Source organism: Akebia trifoliata, chromosome 12 (assembly GCF_017979445.1).
Source record: "Akebia trifoliata isolate Shusen 1 chromosome 12, ASM1797944v1, whole genome shotgun sequence".
In the NCBI taxonomy this organism is placed as follows: domain Eukaryota; kingdom Viridiplantae; phylum Streptophyta; class Magnoliopsida; order Ranunculales; family Lardizabalaceae; genus Akebia; species Akebia trifoliata.
The window spans coordinates 32,028,829-32,049,832 of NC_141386.1; the positions used below are offsets into that span (position 1 = coordinate 32,028,829).

The 21,004-nt window shown below is 34.6% G+C and overlaps 2 protein-coding genes and 1 long non-coding RNA gene across 3 annotated transcripts; 1 reads left to right on the top strand and 2 right to left on the bottom strand.

Annotated features, from left to right (window-relative positions):
• Window positions 1-545: 545 nt before the first annotated feature.
• Window positions 546-2,245, bottom strand: LOC147389577 (uncharacterized). The gene is made up of 2 exons (XR_015171028.1): window positions 1,908-2,245; window positions 546-729 (listed from the first exon to the last, which is right to left on the bottom strand). It is a non-coding gene; the product is annotated as an uncharacterized LOC147389577 (long non-coding RNA).
• A 6,883-nt stretch (window positions 2,246-9,128) lies between these two features.
• On the top strand, window positions 9,129-14,658 carry LOC147389578 (putative protein phosphatase 2C 75). Its single transcript, XM_086418950.1, has 4 exons — window positions 9,129-9,721; window positions 9,805-10,167; window positions 10,290-10,395; window positions 13,988-14,658. The coding sequence occupies exons 1-4, from the start codon at window positions 9,281-9,283 to the stop codon at window positions 14,326-14,328; spliced, it is 1,251 nt and encodes a 416-aa protein (XP_086275076.1). The 5' UTR covers window positions 9,129-9,280; the 3' UTR covers window positions 14,329-14,658.
• A 1,626-nt stretch (window positions 14,659-16,284) lies between these two features.
• Window positions 16,285-20,371, bottom strand: LOC147389579 (uncharacterized). Its single transcript, XM_086418881.1, has 6 exons — window positions 20,124-20,371; window positions 18,899-19,051; window positions 18,277-18,660; window positions 18,063-18,142; window positions 16,684-17,651; window positions 16,285-16,553 (listed from the first exon to the last, which is right to left on the bottom strand). The coding sequence occupies exons 1-5, from the start codon at window positions 20,257-20,259 to the stop codon at window positions 16,716-16,718; spliced, it is 1,689 nt and encodes a 562-aa protein (XP_086275007.1). The 5' UTR covers window positions 20,260-20,371; the 3' UTR covers window positions 16,285-16,553; window positions 16,684-16,715.
• Window positions 20,372-21,004: the final 633 nt, after the last annotated feature.

Here is a 21,004-nt window from a genome sequence, read left to right on the forward strand (position 1 = left end):
GACCTTCAACTTGAATATTTCTTCTATCTGGAAGGAATTTTGTATGAGAAATGTAATGAATTCAAAGACTCCAAAAGTAGATTAGATAAGAGTGTTTTTCTCATCAAAACTAATAAAAAAGCTATTTCCAACTTGCTAGCTTCTTGCTAAGTATCTCAAAATCTAGTCTTTAGACTCGAGACAACTTCTAAACCACTGAGAGTTCATTTGAGATTCCTAACTTCACAAAAATAAAGCACCACTAGTGTACATTGGCAAGTTTAGCAAATTGGGCAGGATAGAAAGATAGTACATCTAATGCTATCACTCTAAGAGACCCTATAGTATTGCTAGTATGAGAAAAGGCAGGGAAAAAAGAACCAAGAATTCCTTGTTCTGTATTTTTCTCTTGAGATCTGGTTATTACCAACCAAATGAATGAGTTTTAGCTCCCATGTTGTCCTATTGTAGTGTTCCATAGTATGTAAGGAAGGTAACTGAAGAGAGCTTGAGTATCTATGTGTCGTACTTTCAAGATAGAAGATCAGAATGAATATCAACATTCAAATCCAAAAAAGGTTGAAATTGAATAAAACATTGTAATACAAGAACAATCCCAAAAGTCACAAAAATCAACCTTCAGAACTCTCTTGGCAAATGAAACAAGTTTACCATCTTGTACATTCTATAGCATCAGCCATGGTCTCCACACTACTTAATTACTGAACTTCTCCTCGACTCCTTCAATTCCTGAAAATATAGACTTGCTCTATCATACCAAAGAATAATCCAAGACTAAATGCACATTGCAAGCCATCGGTAACTTGCTCACCATCAAATCCTTATTATGAAAAACATGTGATCTATGTGTTGGCTTACATAGATCACACGTTTAGTTTGATCAAATCAAATAGACCTTTAGATTTAACATTGAGTACGCCATATGACTTAATACAATGAATGTGTTCATTTGGTGCACCTATGCATTGAATCATGTAAAGTATATCTCAAAAGAGTGCGAAAATTAAATTTGTAGATACGAGTGGCTTTCGAACTCCTTGATGGGTTAGGCTCCTTAGAGTCACTATAAATTAGAGTCTGGTCCGTATTTTCTCTCATACAACATTTACGAAATCACATCCTTTTGTGCTTCTAAGATGAGTGAAAATAGAATACCAAAGTACATTATGTCTTCTTCCTGAAGTTTATCCTCAGATGCGATGGGTTTAAGAGGTACAAACCTTTAAGATTAATTTTCTTTTTTTATAGATTGATGCATGATCCTGACATTCTGTGAATTGAAGTCATATATTCTGTAAATTTTATCTTACCGAAAAAATCCTCCATTTAATTATGTCTAAAATCATGCTTCAATACATGTTCTTAATGGCATTAATGCAATTATCTCACTTCATATCCACCATAAAATCTATCTAAAACAAACTAAAACCAGAACTTTAGATTATGTAAAGCAATCCTAAGCCCTAAATTGATGATTGGGTCGCAAAACAAGAACAGATCAGATCTCCTAGACCAATTCACCATGCTCAATCCCCTAAATCCAAAAGATTATAATACTTCTCATTGATTTCAAATGAAATTACAATACTTATTTACTAAACAAATACTAAACAAAAACAATTCAAATTCCTAATGCTAATCCTATAAATCATTTCTACTAGTATTTCGTTACCAAACAAATATATAACAATCATCAGGTGAGCCATAAATTCAAAGACTTTCTTATAAAGAGTCGCCAATGAGCCATAAATTCAAAGAGTTTCTTACAAACAAGTAGAAAATTAACTAAATTAGGTAAAGTAGAACCTGTCTAACATCAAAATCTCCACAAAGTTGAATCAATCAAATTGAAATTAAATCCAAATTCAGAACAAATAAGAAGAAAAAAAAAAACAGATGAAACTCACCTTAAAAAACGCCGTCTTTCTGCAAAACGATTCGAAAACAGAAACGATCCCTTGATTTTTTTTTTTCTTTTTCTGCTAAGCAAGTCAGTCGGTAGATTTTAATGATTCATGTGAGAATGTGTTAGTAACCTGAGGAGAAATGAAAGGAGAATTGCAGTCGCTCGAGAGTCGATAATGGGAGCTAATTTTTTACCTACGCCCTCATATTTTGGAATATATTTGAGATACCCCTCTAGAAAAGTCAAACTGATAAGAGCCCCCTTGTGATTCCCATTGTCAATCAATCATTTGAAAAAGAATACGCACCTCTTCAACGTTCTTGTATATTTTTTTTTATTTTTAAGAGAGAGCTTCTATTGCCACACTAACTTCTATTACAGCTCACAATATGTATATATATATATATATATGGGTCCCGTTCGCCACCCTTAGTTTTACCACACACTTTAACAAACGCGTTTTGTCTTACATGGGTTAGAAGTTTTGGAATGAGCTGATTTTTGGTGAGGATGATCTCTATGGTGAGGAGATCATCCTCACCAAAAATCAGCTCATTCCAAAACTTCTAACCCCATCAAAATTGATTTACAAAAAATGGACGGTCCACGATTTTTCAATGTGTAAACATGGGGCTAAACATTTCGGAATGGGCTGATTTTTGGGGAGGATGATCTTCTAATCATAGAGATCATCCTCACCAAAAATCAGCTCATTTCAAAACTTCTAACCCATGTAGGACAAAAAACGTTGTTAAAGTGTGTGGTAAAACTTAGGGTGCTGAACATTTCCCTATATATATATATAATATATATATATATATATATATGGGTCCCGTTCGCCACCCTTAGTTTTACCACACACTTTAACAAACGCGTTTTGTCTTACATGGGTTAGAAGTTTCGGAATGAGCTGATTTTTGGTGAGGATGATCTCTATGGTGAGGAGATCATCCTCACCAAAAATCAGCTCATTCCAAAACTTCTAACCCCATCAAAATTGATTTACAAAAAATGGACGGTCCACGATTTTTCAACGTGTAAACATGGGGCTAAACATTTCGGAATGGGCTGATTTTTGGGGATGATGATCTTCTAATCATAGAGATCATCCTCACCAAAAATCAACTCATTCCAAAACTTCTAACCCATGTAGGACAAAAAACGTTTGTTAAAGTGTGTGGTAAAACTTAGGGTGCTGAACATTTCCCTATATATATATATAATATATATATATATATTATATATATATATTATATATATATATATATATATATACATATATGGTCAGGTTCAAGGGCCATATGAGAAAACATATGTAAAAACTTTTGTTTTTTAATAAATTTTAAAATATGGGTTAGAAATTTTGGATTGAGCTAATTTTTTGTGAGGATGATCTCTATGATGGGAAGATCATCCAAAAAAAAAAAAAAAATCAACCAAATCTGAAACTTCTAATCTCATTAAAAGTGATTTAGAATGTGGACCGTCGATTTTTTACTAATTTTTATCACTAATTTGTAAATCACTTTTGATGGATTTAAAAGTTTCTGATTGAGCTGATTTTTTGTGAGGATGATCTTTTCATCATAGTGACCATCCATGCAAAAAATCAGCTCAATCCAAAACCTCTAACTCTTATTTTAAAAGACGAAAGTTTTTTCATATGTTTTCTCATATGGCCTTTGAACCGTCCCCATATATATATATATGGGACGGTTCAAGGGACGTCTTTGAAAACATATGAGAAATCCATGAACCTCATTCGTTGGATTTTGACAAACAAATGGCTGAGATGGGTTGTGATATCAATTCTAATTTACAAAACGAATTTTAGAATTTTTCAAAAAACTCCTTCATTTATATTTATTTTTAACTAACTCCCTCTCTCTCTCTTTCTATTTATGTTTATCTCGACAAAACAAATGTGTTGGCTCTTTCTCTCTGTCTCTCTCTCGATTCCTTCGAACCTTATAAACCCATCAAAGCTTTTCCTCTTCATCTTCTCCTTCTTCTCTACCAAATGGGATACCTACATATACGGTTATTATCTCGAATGTGTGTGCGGACAGATGTAATATATTGGGCATCCACCTTTGTTGTGGCTGGTTCAGCTCCGCTCGTCTAATCAACCCCAAAATCTTCAAACGCCTCAGCTACAATGACTGTTTAGTTAACAATGGCGATACCCTCATTAACGACAACACCATCACCTTCACTTATGCTAACTCCTTCAGTTACCCCTTATCCATCTCCTCTGTTACTTGCCTTTAATATACTATTAATTATTTACAACCAAAACCACTACTAAAACCATGAAGCAAATGTCTTGTGTTTCAGTTTTAGTTTTTCTTTTGGTTTATAGCTTGTTGTTTCCATTTTGTTAGTAAGTTTATAATAATAAAGAGGGGGAATGTGCTGTTGGAGTTAATTATTTTCTTGTTTAATTGCTTTTGCTAATTATTTGTTAAGTCTTCTGGTGTATGAATTCTAATTTTAGTGAGATGGAATATGAGGGGGAATTACCTGAAAGCATGGATTTTTCTAACCTAAAACAAATAATTATTTAATAAGAAAATGACAAACATTATATTTACAGGTGAGTGGTCTAATGCTCCTTATTCATTTGAAAAGCTAATTTTAAAAATTATTGGCTTGAGATCAGGTTATTTTTATAATTCGGATTAGGTAAATAAATATTGCAGGTTTTTTTTTACAGTTGGTGGGAGATCATCTTTGGATTGCAGAGAAGAAGGAGAAGATGAAGAAAAAGCTTTGATGGGTTTATAGGGTTCGAAGGAATCGAGAGAGAGAGAGAGAGAGAGAGAGAGAGAGAGAGAGAGAGAGAGAGAGAGAGAGAGAGAGAGAGAGAGAGAGAGAGAGGGTGTGAAGGGTTGAGTTTTCATTTTATTTCCTGTGATTTTAGTCGAACGAGAGAGAAGAGAAGGAAACGATGGAACGATGGAGTGGATTTTCAATCGTTCGAAGGAACAAAATTCTGTCGAGATAAACATTAACAGAGAGAGAGAGAGAGGGAGTAAAAAAAAACAAGGGAGTTTTTTGAAAAATTCTAAAACTCGTTTTGTAAATTGGAATTGACGTCACAACGCTCAGTCGTTAGTTTCTCAAAATCCAACGAATGAGGTTCATGGGTTTCTCATATGTTTTTAAAGATGTCCCTCGAACTGTCCCCTATATATATATGGTGTGTTGTTAGTAACAATTAGTGTGGTAATAGATTTTTTCCTTGATAGGTACTTTTCTTACCACTTGGAATATTAATTTTTCTTTTTAACATAAAAAATCCATTAACTTCAAAACCAATCTCTCAAAAATCCCGAAAGAATCAACCACGATGTTAACTTGAATGAGAAGAAAACCACACTGAAGAAGAAATTCTTTTGTGTGTGTGTATATGTCATTAATCTTATCTATAATATTTTAAGAAAAAATTCAGGGATTAGATGGGAAATTTGTCAAATTCATATGCCTTTATTTAATTTGATAGGATTTGTTACAATTATTAAGAATTTTAAAGATGTAATATAACTTCTGAAGATTGGGATTGTAATATAATCATTCTAGAGGTTGATTTTATGATAAACTGATATCGATCACAATTCCATCATTAAATTAATTAAAGAATAAAAAAATGTTGAAAAAATGAAGAACACAAGAACTTTTTACGTGGTTCGATAAATTTCTAACGTTGAAAAAATGTTGCATGACCTCTCCTCCCCAGTCTCCCCCTTTCATCATTTTTCCCTTTTCCTCTCCTTTTACAATGGTATTAACCCCTTTTAAATAGAAGAATCCTAATTCTAATTAAATTAAAAATATCATTTTTACCCTTATTAAATAAAATAATTATCTATTATAGAAGAATCCTTCCAAATTGAGATTTTTTCCTAATTACATAAAAATCTATTTAAACCTAGTTATGTGTCTATTTCGAGATATGTGTTGATGATGCGAATGAATGATATAGGGGAAATAATTCTTAATTCGATTTGAAAAAGACATAAAGTCAGTTAGTTTGGGTCAAGCATAATTATGTTTGGATTGTAATAGTATTGACATGTCTAACCCAATTATAAGTAGGTAGTGTTTAAGTTAGAGAGATAAACCCATTTAACCTATTTTGACCCATTTAATTATTCTACCATTAACGTGTCATTTTGACCGACATACAAGTTTACCTATATATAATCCATTTAAAGCAAGAAACATAGAAATTATATAAAATATCAATAATCCTTTACCTGGTTAATCTTTTTAATTTTTAAAGATACCTATTTTAAGGGCTTTTTGTTTTTAACTTTGATATTGTCCTCATTGTGTTTGTTTGGTTTTGTTTTTGTTTTTATTTCTATTTTTTATTATGGGTAAACTAGAACTCATGACTTTAAAGTTGTTTTGCAATGTGTCAAATCAAATTGGACAATGGGTCCAAGCCCTTGATTGTATTGTGTTCAAATCTAACATTTTTAATAATTATAAAATGGATTAGGTTTGAATCGGGTAAATTTTCAAATTACTATTACCCTAACATCCCTCGACTCATTGCCACCACGAACCACATATCTATATGTCACACCTAAAAATATGGCCAGTTGCCACATGGATGTAGATCACAAAATTTAAAAAATTCTAAACAAGTTAAAAATATAAGTTGGATTTGAATTTTAAATCAAGTATTTAGTAATTGTCCATTTTAAAATTTTTGATCGAGTAACTATTATTTTTTGAATCTAATCTAGGCCATGAACATTAGAGAGTTGATATATTATTTGGACCAATGTGACAGTTCATATTATCCAAATGAGGATCTTGATCCATGTCATTTTTAACGAGACATTGGTGATCTTCAAAGACATGTGTATTTTATTTTGATATGAACTATGAGACCGGTTTAAGGATCTAGATTTTGGTAAGGATAAGATTCGATAAGAATTCAATTAGATAACTTATCACACATGTTTTTGGTCAATCATCTCCTGGTCCAAAAAGGATCTAATCTGATAATGTGTTTGAAATGTATGAAATATGTAGATATGTTGATTAAATTTTTTTTTTTTAAACCTTTTTATTTTTTATGATGAGGGTCTGGACATGTAGACACGATTAGTAAAAGTGAGGCAACTGGCCTCTTAAATAATCATATCTTGCCCAAATACCCCTCGAGTTCATGTAATACCCTACAAACCACACGTATCAAGTGAGCATGGATAAATCCCTCTGGGTGGCTCTTAGTACAGTATTTTTTTTATAAATATTTTACTAAGTTAGTAAGAAAAGTTTTTCGATTGCATTATCGTGTAGCATCAAAAACATGGTCACAGGGATGTGAACTTCAATTATTATTATTATTATTATTTTTTTTAAGAAAAAATAATTTTTTATCATTGAATTTTTATTTTAGATTTGGAAATTTGATAAATAGTCGTTTATTTTCAAAAACCTAAATCAAACCCCCAAAAACATGTTTTTTATTAATTTTCTTTTCTTTCTGGATCTTGAGATTTTCAGTGAAATCTAGAGGACTGTAATATTGGATTACCAATATGGTTATTCATATAGGCACAACGACCCTTAGTAAGATTTAAAATCTTGCTATATTAGTCAGGCTAGTAACTCTTTTTCAAATAAACCTGAGAACGGATTCGCTACGATACATATATCCTATCCGATTGGATCCGGATCCAGGTCTTAAAAATCTACAACAGATTATTCCACGTACAGGTAACCGGTTATAACCGGTTTTCTCTCCACGTGGTGTGCACAGAATTGTCGAACTTAGACTTCATTCTTAAATAATTATTCGGTTGTCAAGATCGCGACTTTTCAAAATCATGTATAGCGACCTGCTTCCAGATTCCAAGATAACTTCCCCACGTGTCGATCCTATACGCCAGCTTAGCGGCGCTGGTTCTCCCTAATAATGCCACGTATATTCCATCCAAAATTCCCTGTATAGAAAGCGAATATTAAAAGAAGCCACTAAAGTTCTACCCCATCGGTGCCACGTGGTACGCTTTTAGTAGTTCGGTGGACATAATTCATTGACCCACGTAGCAGACGACATCATACTGCACCTTTCTTGATCAGACACAGTTTGACACGTGTAAGATTGTGACCACGAAAAGACTCGCGGTCTGTAGAATTCGTCCAGCTGTATTTTAATATGTACCGCTATTTTCATTTAAAGAGATCAATAATTAGACATACTCATTAATATAAATAATGGGTTGCTTTAGACGGGCCTCTCATAATTCCCTTTGACTAAGGTTTTGTATAGAAAATTAAATGAAATGACTTAAATAACCTTATCTTAAATCTCAATCCGAAGTCCCTTGATTTTTCAGCCAAGCCATAAAATCTGTTATCTTTAGGTTATTATCCTATATAGGATAAGTTAGTTTAATTTTTTTTTTTTTTAAGCTTATATTTCTTGTACTACAAAATTTTTTGATTTTTCTGCTTAAAAATCCATTTTTTACTTTAAAAAATCTTATCTCTTATTTTTGAGATTTGGAGAGAGAGAATCTTAAGGTAGAAGATAAACTAATTTTTTTTTTTTAAATTTTAACTTCTTGATATCTGGATGAATTATTTTTGAATTTATTTAATTTTATCTAAATTTGTCTTATAAAATATAAAAAAATTATATGAATTCTTTTATTTTTCAAATTTTTTTTTTTTGAAATAGTAAATTTTGCTTTTAAGATTTTAAGTTTAGAGAAGATAAAATCTTATATTTAAAGAAGAGAGTAAAAAATTTAGAATCATGATAAATTGACGCATTTGTCATGATAGTGCACAATATTATATTGATCTCTTTTCTTTGGGATTTACAAGGAAAAAAGATCAATGGTTTTGTACATTATTAAGTCAAGAGCATCACTTTATCATTAATCAAATCGAAGATTATTGATTTTGACTTTAAGGATAAAATCAATTATAAAATAAAAATGAGGGCATTTAAGTAATTTACAATAGAATCATAGAAAAGTAATGTCACACGTCAGAAATTTGAAAACACGAGGGTATCGCAAATATTGACCCTTCGTACCTAAATCATCCAAAAGATCGCGATACGGTAAATTGACTCGATGGGATGTGCAAGCAGAAGACGACTAAAAGTCTATGAATCATCATATAGGACACGTGTCATTATATAAAATGGATGGTCGGTGACAAAAACATTGGGCAGTTAGGGCAGCTGCCCGTGAAGCTGGATAGTCGGGCTGCTTCACCACGTCGCCATTTTCTTATTGTACTGAAAGAAAGCCTCACACCGCCAGAAATGATCAACGGTGGTGATCAAAGCTCTTTTCATGATCTTTTTTCGCTATACAGTTGTTCGTACGACAGCAGATGGCTCAGGTTTGCAGTAACATGGTGAGCGACGAAGATTCTCCGCTGAAATGCCGGGAAGCTCGCCGGCGCCGAATGGAGATGCGAAGATTCTCTTCCGTCGTCGGTACGGCTTTATCCTCTCCGGTGAAAACAAAGGAGAAAGGACTGGAAAATCCAGACCATTCGATCGTCCCGAAACGAAAACGTAAGGTCGAGATGGTTGAATCTACGTCATCTTCTTCGAGTGGAGAACCGGAATCTGCGGATGCGAGTCCGTCCGCTTTGTGTCAGGTTCCGGTCATCGATATAGTTCCGATTTTCGGTTCGATGTCAGTTTCCGGACGTTCGCGTGAAATGGAGGATGAGATATCCGTACGACCTAACTTGTGCCGACCGGAGATCTCCGGTGGACGACCGGTTCATTTCTTCGGTGTCTACGACGGTCATGGTGGTCCACACGTAAATCTCATACTTAAATTTTTTATTTTTATTTTTTTAATAATATTAATAATATTTATAAAATATATTAATTAAAAATTTAGGTGGCGACGCTATGCAAAGAGAAGATGCACGTGTTCTTGGAAGAAGAGTTGATGAGGACGACGAATGAGGGAAGTTCAGCTGCAACGCAGCTGGACGTGGAGGTTCGACCGCAGGAGAGGTGGAGGTCAGTAATGTATAGGTGCTTCGAGAGGATGGATGAGGTGGCGTTAAGTGCTTGTGCATGCGGGAGCATTGGAGGTCCATGCGGATGTGATCGAGCAGGACTGACGTCGGAGATTGTTGGGTCCACAGCTGTTGTGTCTGTTCTCACACCTGACCGCATACTTGTTGCCAACTGTGGAGACTCTCGAGCTGTTCTTAGCCGCGGAGGGAGAGCTATTCCTCTCTCGTCTGATCATAAGGTCTGATTTATTTTTTTAATAATTAACGGTTTTGAGACTATGAGCCCATCAATTTTTGATGCATCCGATCCGATTTGGAAATTAGACTAATTTAATGATGCGGATACTTAATTTTGATGCAGCCAGACAGGTCAGATGAGCTAGCAAGGATTGAAGCTGCAGGAGGTCGAGTTATCTACTTGAATGGAGCACGAGTTCTTGGAATTCTCGCCATGTCCCGCGCACTAGGTAATAATTTAGCTCTTTTCTTGTATCTTTATTCTTTAATAAAGAGATGTATACAAAGATTTATTTGCTGTACTCAATGGCCTGCGGCCATGTGTTACTATATATTACATTGTTAGCTTAAAATCTACCTTATAATAGCATACCCAACAATTTTTTTTTTTTTTTTTTGTTGGGTTGGTGGGCATTTACCAAACACTTAGTGAAAAAAAAAAAAAAGAGGATGGAACGATGGTAAAAGCGTGACTAGGGCTTAAAATGGGTCGGATTTTATCCGAAATCCGAGTGATCCAAATCTGAATTTAGCGGGTTTGGTTCCTTAAAAAATACCCGAATTAAAAATGGGTTGGATATGGGTTGATATCCCTTGATCTGAGTTGGATCCGGGTTAGATATGGATCCACCCCTATATTTGTTTATATCCCAATGATACGTTACTATATAAGTTATATTTTTATATATGTCAAGGTATCTTTTCTCAACCAACAAGTGATTGGGCATAGCGTCCAAGGCCTCCCTCCAAGAAGGAAGAGGTCACGAGTTCAAGTCATCTTTAATGATTTTCCTTAAAATAATCTTGAACGGTTCAAAATTATCCGATCCGACTGACTCGAATAAATTAATTCAATCGGATCGGATCTTAATACAAGTTTAGTGAAAGCAAAATCAAAATGATTCAGACCTGATTGACTTGAATCAATTAATTCGATTGGGTCAGATCTAGATACAAGTTTAGTGAAAGCAAAATCAAAATGGTTTGGATATGGTTTTAGCTAGTAGGATCTGAGTCTAATTAGAATTTGGATCCGGATAATTTTTTTGGATATGGATATACTCATATCCGATCCATTTTAAGCCCCAAGTGTGATGGGGTGTTGTACTTTTGGCTAACTTATCATAATGCCACGTGGTGTTCATACAAAGTAAAGTCATAATTTGTTTGGTTCCCATATTATTTCCTTAATACGGTGTTGTGATGGGGGTGTTGGGCTTTTTGTTAGCTTTACCTTAATGCCAAGTGATGTTCATACAATGTGTTGTGAGATGTCTAGTATTCTTATTGGGCTTGGACTTCAAGAGGCAAGGCAGTATCAAAAGGGGCCTTTCATGATGTGGAGTGGGCTCGGCTCGGAGCGAGAGGGAAAGGTCCTAGGTTAGGTTACTCGATTGGGCCCATGTGGGGGTTCGGGGGAAGCGCATCTGAAGCAAATGTTTTTGGGTATATATTGTATTTTCGAGTAGGGTTTTATTATTGTTTTTGCTCTGTGAGGTTCCTTGCAGCTGTGGATAGAGAGTCTATAATCTTTATTGTTGATGGTGGATTTTTCTCCCTCTCTTCCTTGGACGTAGGCAATTTGCCGAACCACGTAAATCTTGTGAGTTTGTTTTGTTTATGTTTTTTTAATTTTTATCTTTACTCTTGTTATGCTTCCGCATAGCACAAAGTATTGTCACAATTTGTTTGGCCTCCCATATTAGTTCTTGCGAAATGCGTCCATATACCCATCTTGTAAGAAAATGTCGTAATAAGTTTGTGTGTTCAGGTCAAGTCCAGTTGTTAGTTTATAGAATAGTGTCAACATAGGCATATTCAGTGGTGGGGCCCACAAAGCTAGCAAAATTGGATGCACATGCACGGGGATGCAATGAAAAAAATGGACATTTCTTTGGGGTTTGCGTTGATTTAAATTTGACAAAATTGAGTGATTGTCAATCAAGTTGTTTGTAAGAGGTAGCGATCTAGTATGATTGATCATAGATTCATAGTTATGACTTATGATGATTCTTATGTAAAATATGAAGGCTTAACATCCTCCTCGAGGAGGGTACTTGCTTGCCCTTTCCACACGATCAACACCAAGAGCATTACTTTACCATTCCCTTGTTCAAACCAAGATTGGTTCAGGTTGGTCTACAAGGGATTGTCTTGAATATTCTATAATCGTAATTGTGATGGTTTTCGCTGCTCACACTCCTCGAGATTTGCACCTTGCTGGATCAAAAGATCTTCTCTTGATCAGACGGTTGCAATCATTGGGTCATTATCTTCATTAATATGTCTTCAGGAGCAAGGATTATCAAGCTTTTGATCTCTTGGCTTCTGGTAAGAAGAGAGTCACCGGGTGTGGTGTCTGCCAAATGCACTCTGAAGATTAAGTCAGTGATCACAGTTGAAAGATAAGAATGAGAAGGAAAAGAAGAAGATGAACATTGTGTATAACAGTTTGAGAGAATTTTTTTGGACCCATTCTTAGATATCTGATTTATATATATATAGGCAAATTTCGAGGACATGTGTCACGACTTGCGTGATTCAGGTGTCTCATGAACTGGACAATTGATAGATGTGAGGTACATGAGTGGTCTTGTGAAGTAGGTCCATAGCATTTAATGCCAAATTGTGACAATATTTTAAATTTAGGTTTTCCGATAGGGAATGTTTCATCCAATTTTTATTTTATTTTATTTTTTATATATAAGATATGGTCTCTCTCTCATTTAACATTGAAGGTCTGCTCTATTTAATGTTTTGTCTTATTCAATTCTAAATATAATGCCGAGCTTGTCTCTTAAGTTACACAATATCTTGTTTCGAGATGGATTGCACCTGGTCATATATTGAAGATATTTAGGAAGATATATCCTTGGCTTATGCATTATGCCCTGATGATGCTACTGGTTAAATGGCTGGGATGAGGGTGAATCTGATGGCTTCTACTTGAAGGACTATGATCCGTATTTTTTGATATATAGACCTGTAAAATTTCGGTTTCTTCATTTATCTGTGACTACTAAGCTCAATATCAGAGATATTTCTCTGGTGTTTACAAATCTTGAGCTCATGTACTTTAGATTATGTCAAGGTGTGATACGTTTTAGTCGGATTTTTTGTTACCTCAAGGAGACATGTGTCTTGCTTTATTAGGAGTGGAAAAAATGGTATCCTCAGTAACACCAACCTAACTTGGGTTTGGATGCTCGGGTCACTCATTCTTCAGGCAACTTGACTTGGTTTGAGTTGGGTGATAGTCAAATTGATTGACTAGGTTGGTAACCATTCTTTTAGAATTGAAGTTTATCTTTTTAGAATCAATTTTGCTAAAAACTACTACGACATAATTAATCTTATCCCTTTCTCTTTAATGGGATGTCGTCATCTCTTTGTTTTCTTGAGAAGTGGTTGGAATTTGAGAATTTTCAGATTTCTATTTGTGTCTAGCTCAAGACAAAATGATGTTTTGAATGTTCAATTTGTTTTTGCTGAAACTAAAACAATGTCAATCAAGAGTAGTATCAGAATATGCCATAAGCTATGATGTTCACGTAGGGACACTGATATGCATACCTAAGCCCGGATAAAGGAGGGGAGGGTTTGTCAGGTTGACAGTCAGTGAAAATCTGGACCCCTAAAATGAATCCTGATCAGACTTTTCATTCCATTCGTGGTGCAATTGTGCAATCATGGCTCTAGACGGTGGAATGAATGGACAGTATTCTTTTAGCCGACCCCAAAGCTTTGGGATAAGGCTTTGAGGCTGATATAACATTTGATATATTTTCCTTTATAAACTTTTTTTAAAATTGTTGTGAACAGGAGACAAGTATCTAAAACCAATAGTGATCTCGGAACCCGAGGTAAGCTTCACAGAAAGGACACCGGAAGATGAATGCTTAATCCTGGCAAGTGATGGCTTATGGGATGTTCTGTCAAATGAAATGGCTTGTGACGTGGCTCGCAGGTGTCTCCTTGAGGGAAGTCCATCTGCGACTATAAGAGTATCATCTACTGAGAACACCAAAGGAAATGCTGCTGAACAGGTATGCCAATCCCAAACCTGCTGTTCACGTGCAGCTGCACTGCTTACTCGCCTTGCATTGGGACGGAAAAGTGCTGATAACATAAGCGTCATTGTCATCAATTTGAAAAGAGTTTGATATGGTTAGCAACATAATATTTGGATTTTCTGTGAAAGAGGGAGAGGGAGAGAGAGAGTTTTACAGGTGGATCTATAATGAACGAAGAAATCCGCTTAATACGGGAAGATCTTGATAACTGGATTTTGTTCCATAGATTCAATTGGTAGTAAGACTTTCAGGTGTGAAGCATGAATACTCCACGCCTTCATCTTCCATGCATTCATTGGATCCAACCTAGGAATTACTGTAGGCCATCCAGAAACCCAAATAAATGGTGATTTTGGCCAATCTAGTGTTGTAATCTTCTGATGTATGAACTCTTTTCTTTCATTGTGTCATAGTTCTTCACTGATTGTCTAAAAAATTCAGGAATTTAAAATAGATTGAATGGCTAAGATCCTCGATTTTAATTTTTGAGGAGAATGAAATTATTAATTTCAGGTTTAAAGTAAAAATGATTTTGGCACATAACATGATAAACAATAAGGTACAATGGTTTTTATTAAAAATATATATATATATATATATATATATTTTTTGGAGTTATAGGAAAAAGAAGGGAGAAAGATAAATTGGTGACTGGTGAGAAATAAATTGTAGATCACATATGATTCATTATTAAAAAATAATTTATGAACAAGATTTATATTTTTATACAGAAATAAATTATGATTAGTTAGGTTTCCACATAACATTTTATTGTTATGTTTTCTGACTATTAGTATGTGCCAAGTTTAGAACCTTAATGGATGCACTCATGGGGCAAGATTGTTGGCTAGTTCAGGAGTTGGGATGGGTGAGTAATTAGTGGCGACGAGTGACATTGAATCACTTCGGAAAAGGCCTACAAGGGGCATTATGGTGTGCATTTGAAACAAATACGATTGCAACAGGCATTTCGGTAGAAGGTATACCAGGGAAAAAAAGGAGCAGATTGCCATGGTACATAGGATATTGTGTGCGACATTTTGATTTTCACAAGCCAATCAAACATTATTGTATAATATGTTGATCTTGAAGGATGAATCTGTCGATTGATTGAGTTCATAAGTTCATTATTATGGGGATCTCAATCGATTTTCTATTAGTTAAGGTTATAGTACATTTTCTTGAACGCATTCTAATTTTATCCTTCCTTGGAATATCTTCCCATCTCAACCGTCCATTGTAGCTTTATCATATTTTTTTTGATAGTTTGGTAAAAATCATTTGCCAATAAGAACTAGGTGAACTCTTATACCGTCTTCAAAATTCACCATGGTGTAGTCTGCATTTTCCCAATCCTGATTCCAATACCCATTTTGACTATTTTGGTCAACTTTCTCTCTATTTTTGGAATCCAAATCATGTTCTTGCCAAACCATCAGTAATTTAATTATTAATTAATATCAAACATGTACATCTGCGTGGATACTTAGCAGCTTGGGCTCTTGGAGGTTAGATATTTGTACTTAAATTCTTTTAATAAATTGGGCGTACCATATATCTAATCTTCATTAGTATTTAAAGAGGTAAACCAAGATCAGTGGATTGATTTACTCAATCCGCTTTACTTATTAGTCTCTCCTCCATAGTCTGCCGATTGTTCCCCCTTTTGTTTATTGATGGATCGATTAATAAAGTACGTACTAGCTGTGTACGTATATGCAAAGATACTTAATTACAGTTTTTTTTTTTTATAATTATATTTCATCAACTAGTAAGCTCACAAAAGATCTAATGCTATTGAATTTAAGCTTGATTTAAAATGGTTAATATTTATCATTTTATTTAAGAAGGAAAAGTAAGAATCTCAAGAAACTAATATATTAGATTAACTTTGGTAGAATGACTTACAAAGACCCAATTAAAGCATTTGATTAATATCTACTAAAGCAGATGCTCATACTGTTCTACAATATTATGAGAAGTACATAGAAGTTCAGAATCAAACATTTTCATACAACTAACTCACAAAATCTTTACCATGGTTGAGCTCTGAGTGTTGAAATGATAATATCCTGACCCTGATTCATGCTGATATTGAATTGAGTTCTACTTCTTCAAATGTTTCCACCCATGTAAAAGCTTGAATACCTACGAAAAACTGAAAGTAATACAACTACGACAAACTGAAAGTAAATCCTACTGATCAACTCATAAACTTCACCCCGGCTGAATTCACATTGTTGGATTGTTGTCATCAAACTGATTCGCACTAATATTGAATTTGCGGTCCGCCACTTTTTTTCCCGAACTTGTAGCTACACACACACACACACCAAAATATGAGGTTTTAATGAGTATGTCAAAGGTCTTAAACTTTTTCCATAAACGTAATTCACCTATCTTTAAGGGGTATCAAGCATAAAATGAAGTATATATAAGACATACCTGATATGTGGCCCAGTTGATTTGGTAGAAAATTATATGCCACGGTTGTCTTCAATGAAAGGTCGAGTAAACCAGTTATGTTCACCATCAAGATTATCTCTTCTCTGATGTTGCAGATCTGATGGTGGTGGAAGCGATGCCGGTTGTTCTTCTTGTACAATCACACTAGTGAAAATGTTTGGGGATTGGTTTGCACCCGAAACCCCACCAAAAGAATCCATCCCTTGTGTAGCATAACGAAAACTTGTGCCATTGAAATCAGAAATTGATCGAGAGTCCCTAAGGTTGTAGTTCAAATTGTTGTTGTTTGATGATTCAATGCCTGTGGGTCTTATTTGATTCAATCCATCAAACCCTCCTCCAGGACTAGTAGTTTGAATTCCAGTATTGTAGTAATTGGAATTATTGAAACCGACTGAAGCATTGCTTTCATCTTGAAGGTTAATGTTGCTGAAGCCATGAGCAATAGATCCAGCACCCAAAGGTCTCAATCTCGCTTGATTTTGTTGATGAACAGTTTGCGTTGTATCGTTTTCTCTTATAAAGACAGTTGAATTATGACCTGATGATGCAGCATTACTACCATATTGCTGCATTCCAAGAGTTGGGTAGTCGGAAATGCTTTGTCGATTATTGAAAGACGAATCACCAAGCCATTGTTGCTGAGGGTTCCCTTGGTTGCTCTTTGGAAATGATTGATTGTATCTTAGTGGAGCCAAAGTGTTTTGATGATCAACCAAAGGAGTGCGAATACAAGCATTAACACCCGTAGTATTACCTCCAATTCCTTGTTGTAATGGCTTCTGCAAGTGCTGTTGATTCGAGACTTGGGGATGCCGATGACCTCGTGAACGTCTTGAATTAAGAGGCGCATTGGTTGGAATCCTTCTGAGTTTATCTTCCTCAGTTTTGCGCATTTCTTCGATTCTACGTTCTTCTTCCTTTCGTTTTACGAAGATACGGCATTTCTGCAAATTTAGAAAGTAAATAATTTCTAGTTGAAAAGAATGTCGAATCCCCGACATGCTTTTTTTTGGAAACTCGATAGAACAAAAAAGGAGGCTAATAGTTAGTTCGAACTTGGGATTGCTATCAATCTATTTTTCTATAAAATTAATTTATGTCTCACAAGCGATATTGCAAGTATAGTGATGTATTGTGTGTCGACTAAATTTGTTAATTGCATAGATTTTGGATAGTTATCAAAATTGGGATTCTTGTAGTACTAACTATGGCCATTTGAGCTCATATAATTACTAGAGATTCTTTACTTTCAAACACATCTTTTTATTTTTTATTTTTATGAAATTCCTTTTTTTTTCCTAGCTAGTAAACACGAGGTTTAATAATTAATATGAAAATTTATTCAGAAAACAAACCTGCAAATGACTGGCAACATTGCTTCTAGTTATTCCTGGGGCATCCATCATGAGGTATTGGATTTTCTTTGGAACTGCCACTGATTCAAAAAAAAAAAAAAAAAATTACAGATATATCAGCATTAATTATAATAAGGGTTTCATTACTAGAACCATAAGAGAGAATCAAAGAAGAATGACAATCGTTTTGAATGAAGAGAAAGAGATTTCTTACTAGCAAGGCCTCCTAATTGCTCAACGGCTTTTACAAACTTTTGTTGAAGGTCAGGAGTCCAAATGAATCTTGCCTTCCTTTCTGGCATTGAGCCATCTCTGTCTTCCTCCTCTTCATCATCTGACTCTATGGGCAACTCCCCCTCGTCCTCTTGTTGCCCCCCATTATTAATGTTTCCATGTAATAAAGCTTGTTCAGGTGATAAAATGTCTCGACCACTTCTCATCTGCTCAATATCCAACATATAATTATCACTCCTCATTGGAAACGCGTACTGCCAGATACTTTGAATCTCTTTGAAGCTTAAAGGCTTCACGAAATAATAACAAGCTCCACTTTCAATTCCTCTTGCCATAACTTCCGGCTTGCCATCTGCTGACATCACTGTATTCAAAGATGGATCCAAGTTAGAAACAAACTAGTAAGGATCACTACGTGAACGGGGGTAAGTTCATCACCAAGGTCCGTCCAATGTACTTGGATTTAACCAAATTCAATAGATATTGGGGTCGAGTTTACCTCTTTTTCCACGTGGTGGATAAAAGATGAATTAAGCTTATAAAAAAATTAATTAAATGAGATTGAGAACAATTAATAGATGAGATAGAGGGAGAAAACTCACTAATCACCGGAATATTGAAATCTCTTTTAATGTAATAGAGTAGCTGAAATCCATCCATGCCAGGCATATGAACGTCGGTTAATACTAGATCAAAGCCCCCTTCACTATCCCGAAGCAACTTTAGAGCATCTGTTGCTTGTCTAGAAGCCACAACTGAAAATAGAAACAAGATAGGGTCCAATATATTTTTTTTCTTGACAAACAAGATTTGTGTAAAAAATGGAGAATATTAATACAAAAGGGCATATCCCTTATTATAAAATAGGGAAGGAAAGGAGTTCCATACAGAAGGGACCATTGATTAGGGTCCATGGTTGAATCGAAGTAAAAAATATAGACATGCTTGGAGGTCATGTTAACATGTAATCTATTCATCTAACCCTAGTTTCAGGAAGCATTGAAATATGGGTAAATTACCCTTTTGTGAGCCGAATTTAATGAAATTATGTTTCTGGCTTATTGTTCATTTTAATTCAAAAAACGTGAACGTGTGGAAATGCAGGTTTTTCAAGTGATGAGATCGCAGGTTTAAAGTGACAAACTTCCTGTTTTTTTCCCCCCAAAGTGACAATCTTGCTGGTTTTATAGTGATGTTCTCGCTAAAAATAGCGAAACTTGCAAGATAGTCACTTGATACCTGCGAGATTGTCACTTTAAACTCGCGAAATTGTCACTTTAAAACCTCCAATATCATACTTGTTGAACAGTGAACCAAAATTGTAAATTGGTCAAAAGTTGGTCACTGGTAAATATCTCTTGAAATACACCCAAGTTTTTAAAATAATTTTAAAAATAAAGAGTAGATAACATATACACATAAAAGAATAAAATAAAAAAAAAGGGTAAAAAAAGTATAAAGACAAAATTTATGAAGGGTCCGCAGCATGGAAGTGAAAAATGTTGTCTTTAATTCCCAACTTGACTTCGGAATAAAAAGAGGAACAAAAGACACCCATTAAAAGAAAAAAGTAAAAAATCAGAAAAATATAAACATAATTGTTTTTTGAAAGGAAAAATACAAATATAAGAATATAAGGAATGAATTCTCCTAGAACTTAGGGTGACCTATCACCATTACTGTCAACTATAAGATACTTGAACATGGAAATAAATCTCTCCAAATGAATTAATATATGGTACATATGCAAAGTTCTCCATCAAATAAATAACAAGATCTACTGAACCTATTCTAACATAAAGAAACATGAAAATCTTCACTAGATACCTTCATATAGGCTTGTTCTAAGCATTGATTCAATGACCATAAGACAGGTAGGATCATCATCCACAACCAAAACACGAATACCAGCAGGAACGCTATTAGTCCTTGAACTACTTGATCCAAATTTCTCAAACTCCATGATCAGAAAACTATTAGAAATTAAGTATCAAGGAAGTTGTCTAAAAGCTTAGGTCACAGAGATATGGAGTCACAAATGACCCTTAAAGACAACACGGATTCTACACAGAAAGACAGAGAGCAAGAGTGAAAGATGGAGAACTAGAGAGTGGAGAGAAACTATAAATAAGAGAGCACATGAAATTAAGCATGCAGTTGCAACCTAATTTTTAGGAGGTGTTTACTGTGGGCTTAAGCGGAATTATCAAAACCAGCTTCACCTAATTTTTGAGAAGATTTTACATATCTATTATGAGGATTGTGGTGTCCATGGTGTTTTAATCAATAAATCTGTTTATTATGTTTATTCAAATATCACTACTTGACACATTCATAGGCCATGCCCATGAAAATTAGTATTAATTTGATTAGGAAAATGCTGGAATGACACAAACGGAGACACAAAGGTGACAAAAATGATGTGGTGGCGCGCACATAACCGTAGATGCTTTTTACTCATATCTCGCGGAAAAGCATCTATAGTAACGCTGTACAATTGTATTCTAATATATTTAAACCAAGGGAATAAACATATTTTCTTATTAAATAAAGTAAAATAATTTTCATTAGTTTGAAGATTTCGTAAATCTGAGAGAAATCTTTTAAAGATTCTATAGATACATCCTAAATAGGAAATTTCTGGACTCCAAGAAACGGCTGAGATGGGGTCTCGAAAAACCAGATAAATGTGTTCCTGTGTCCTAATA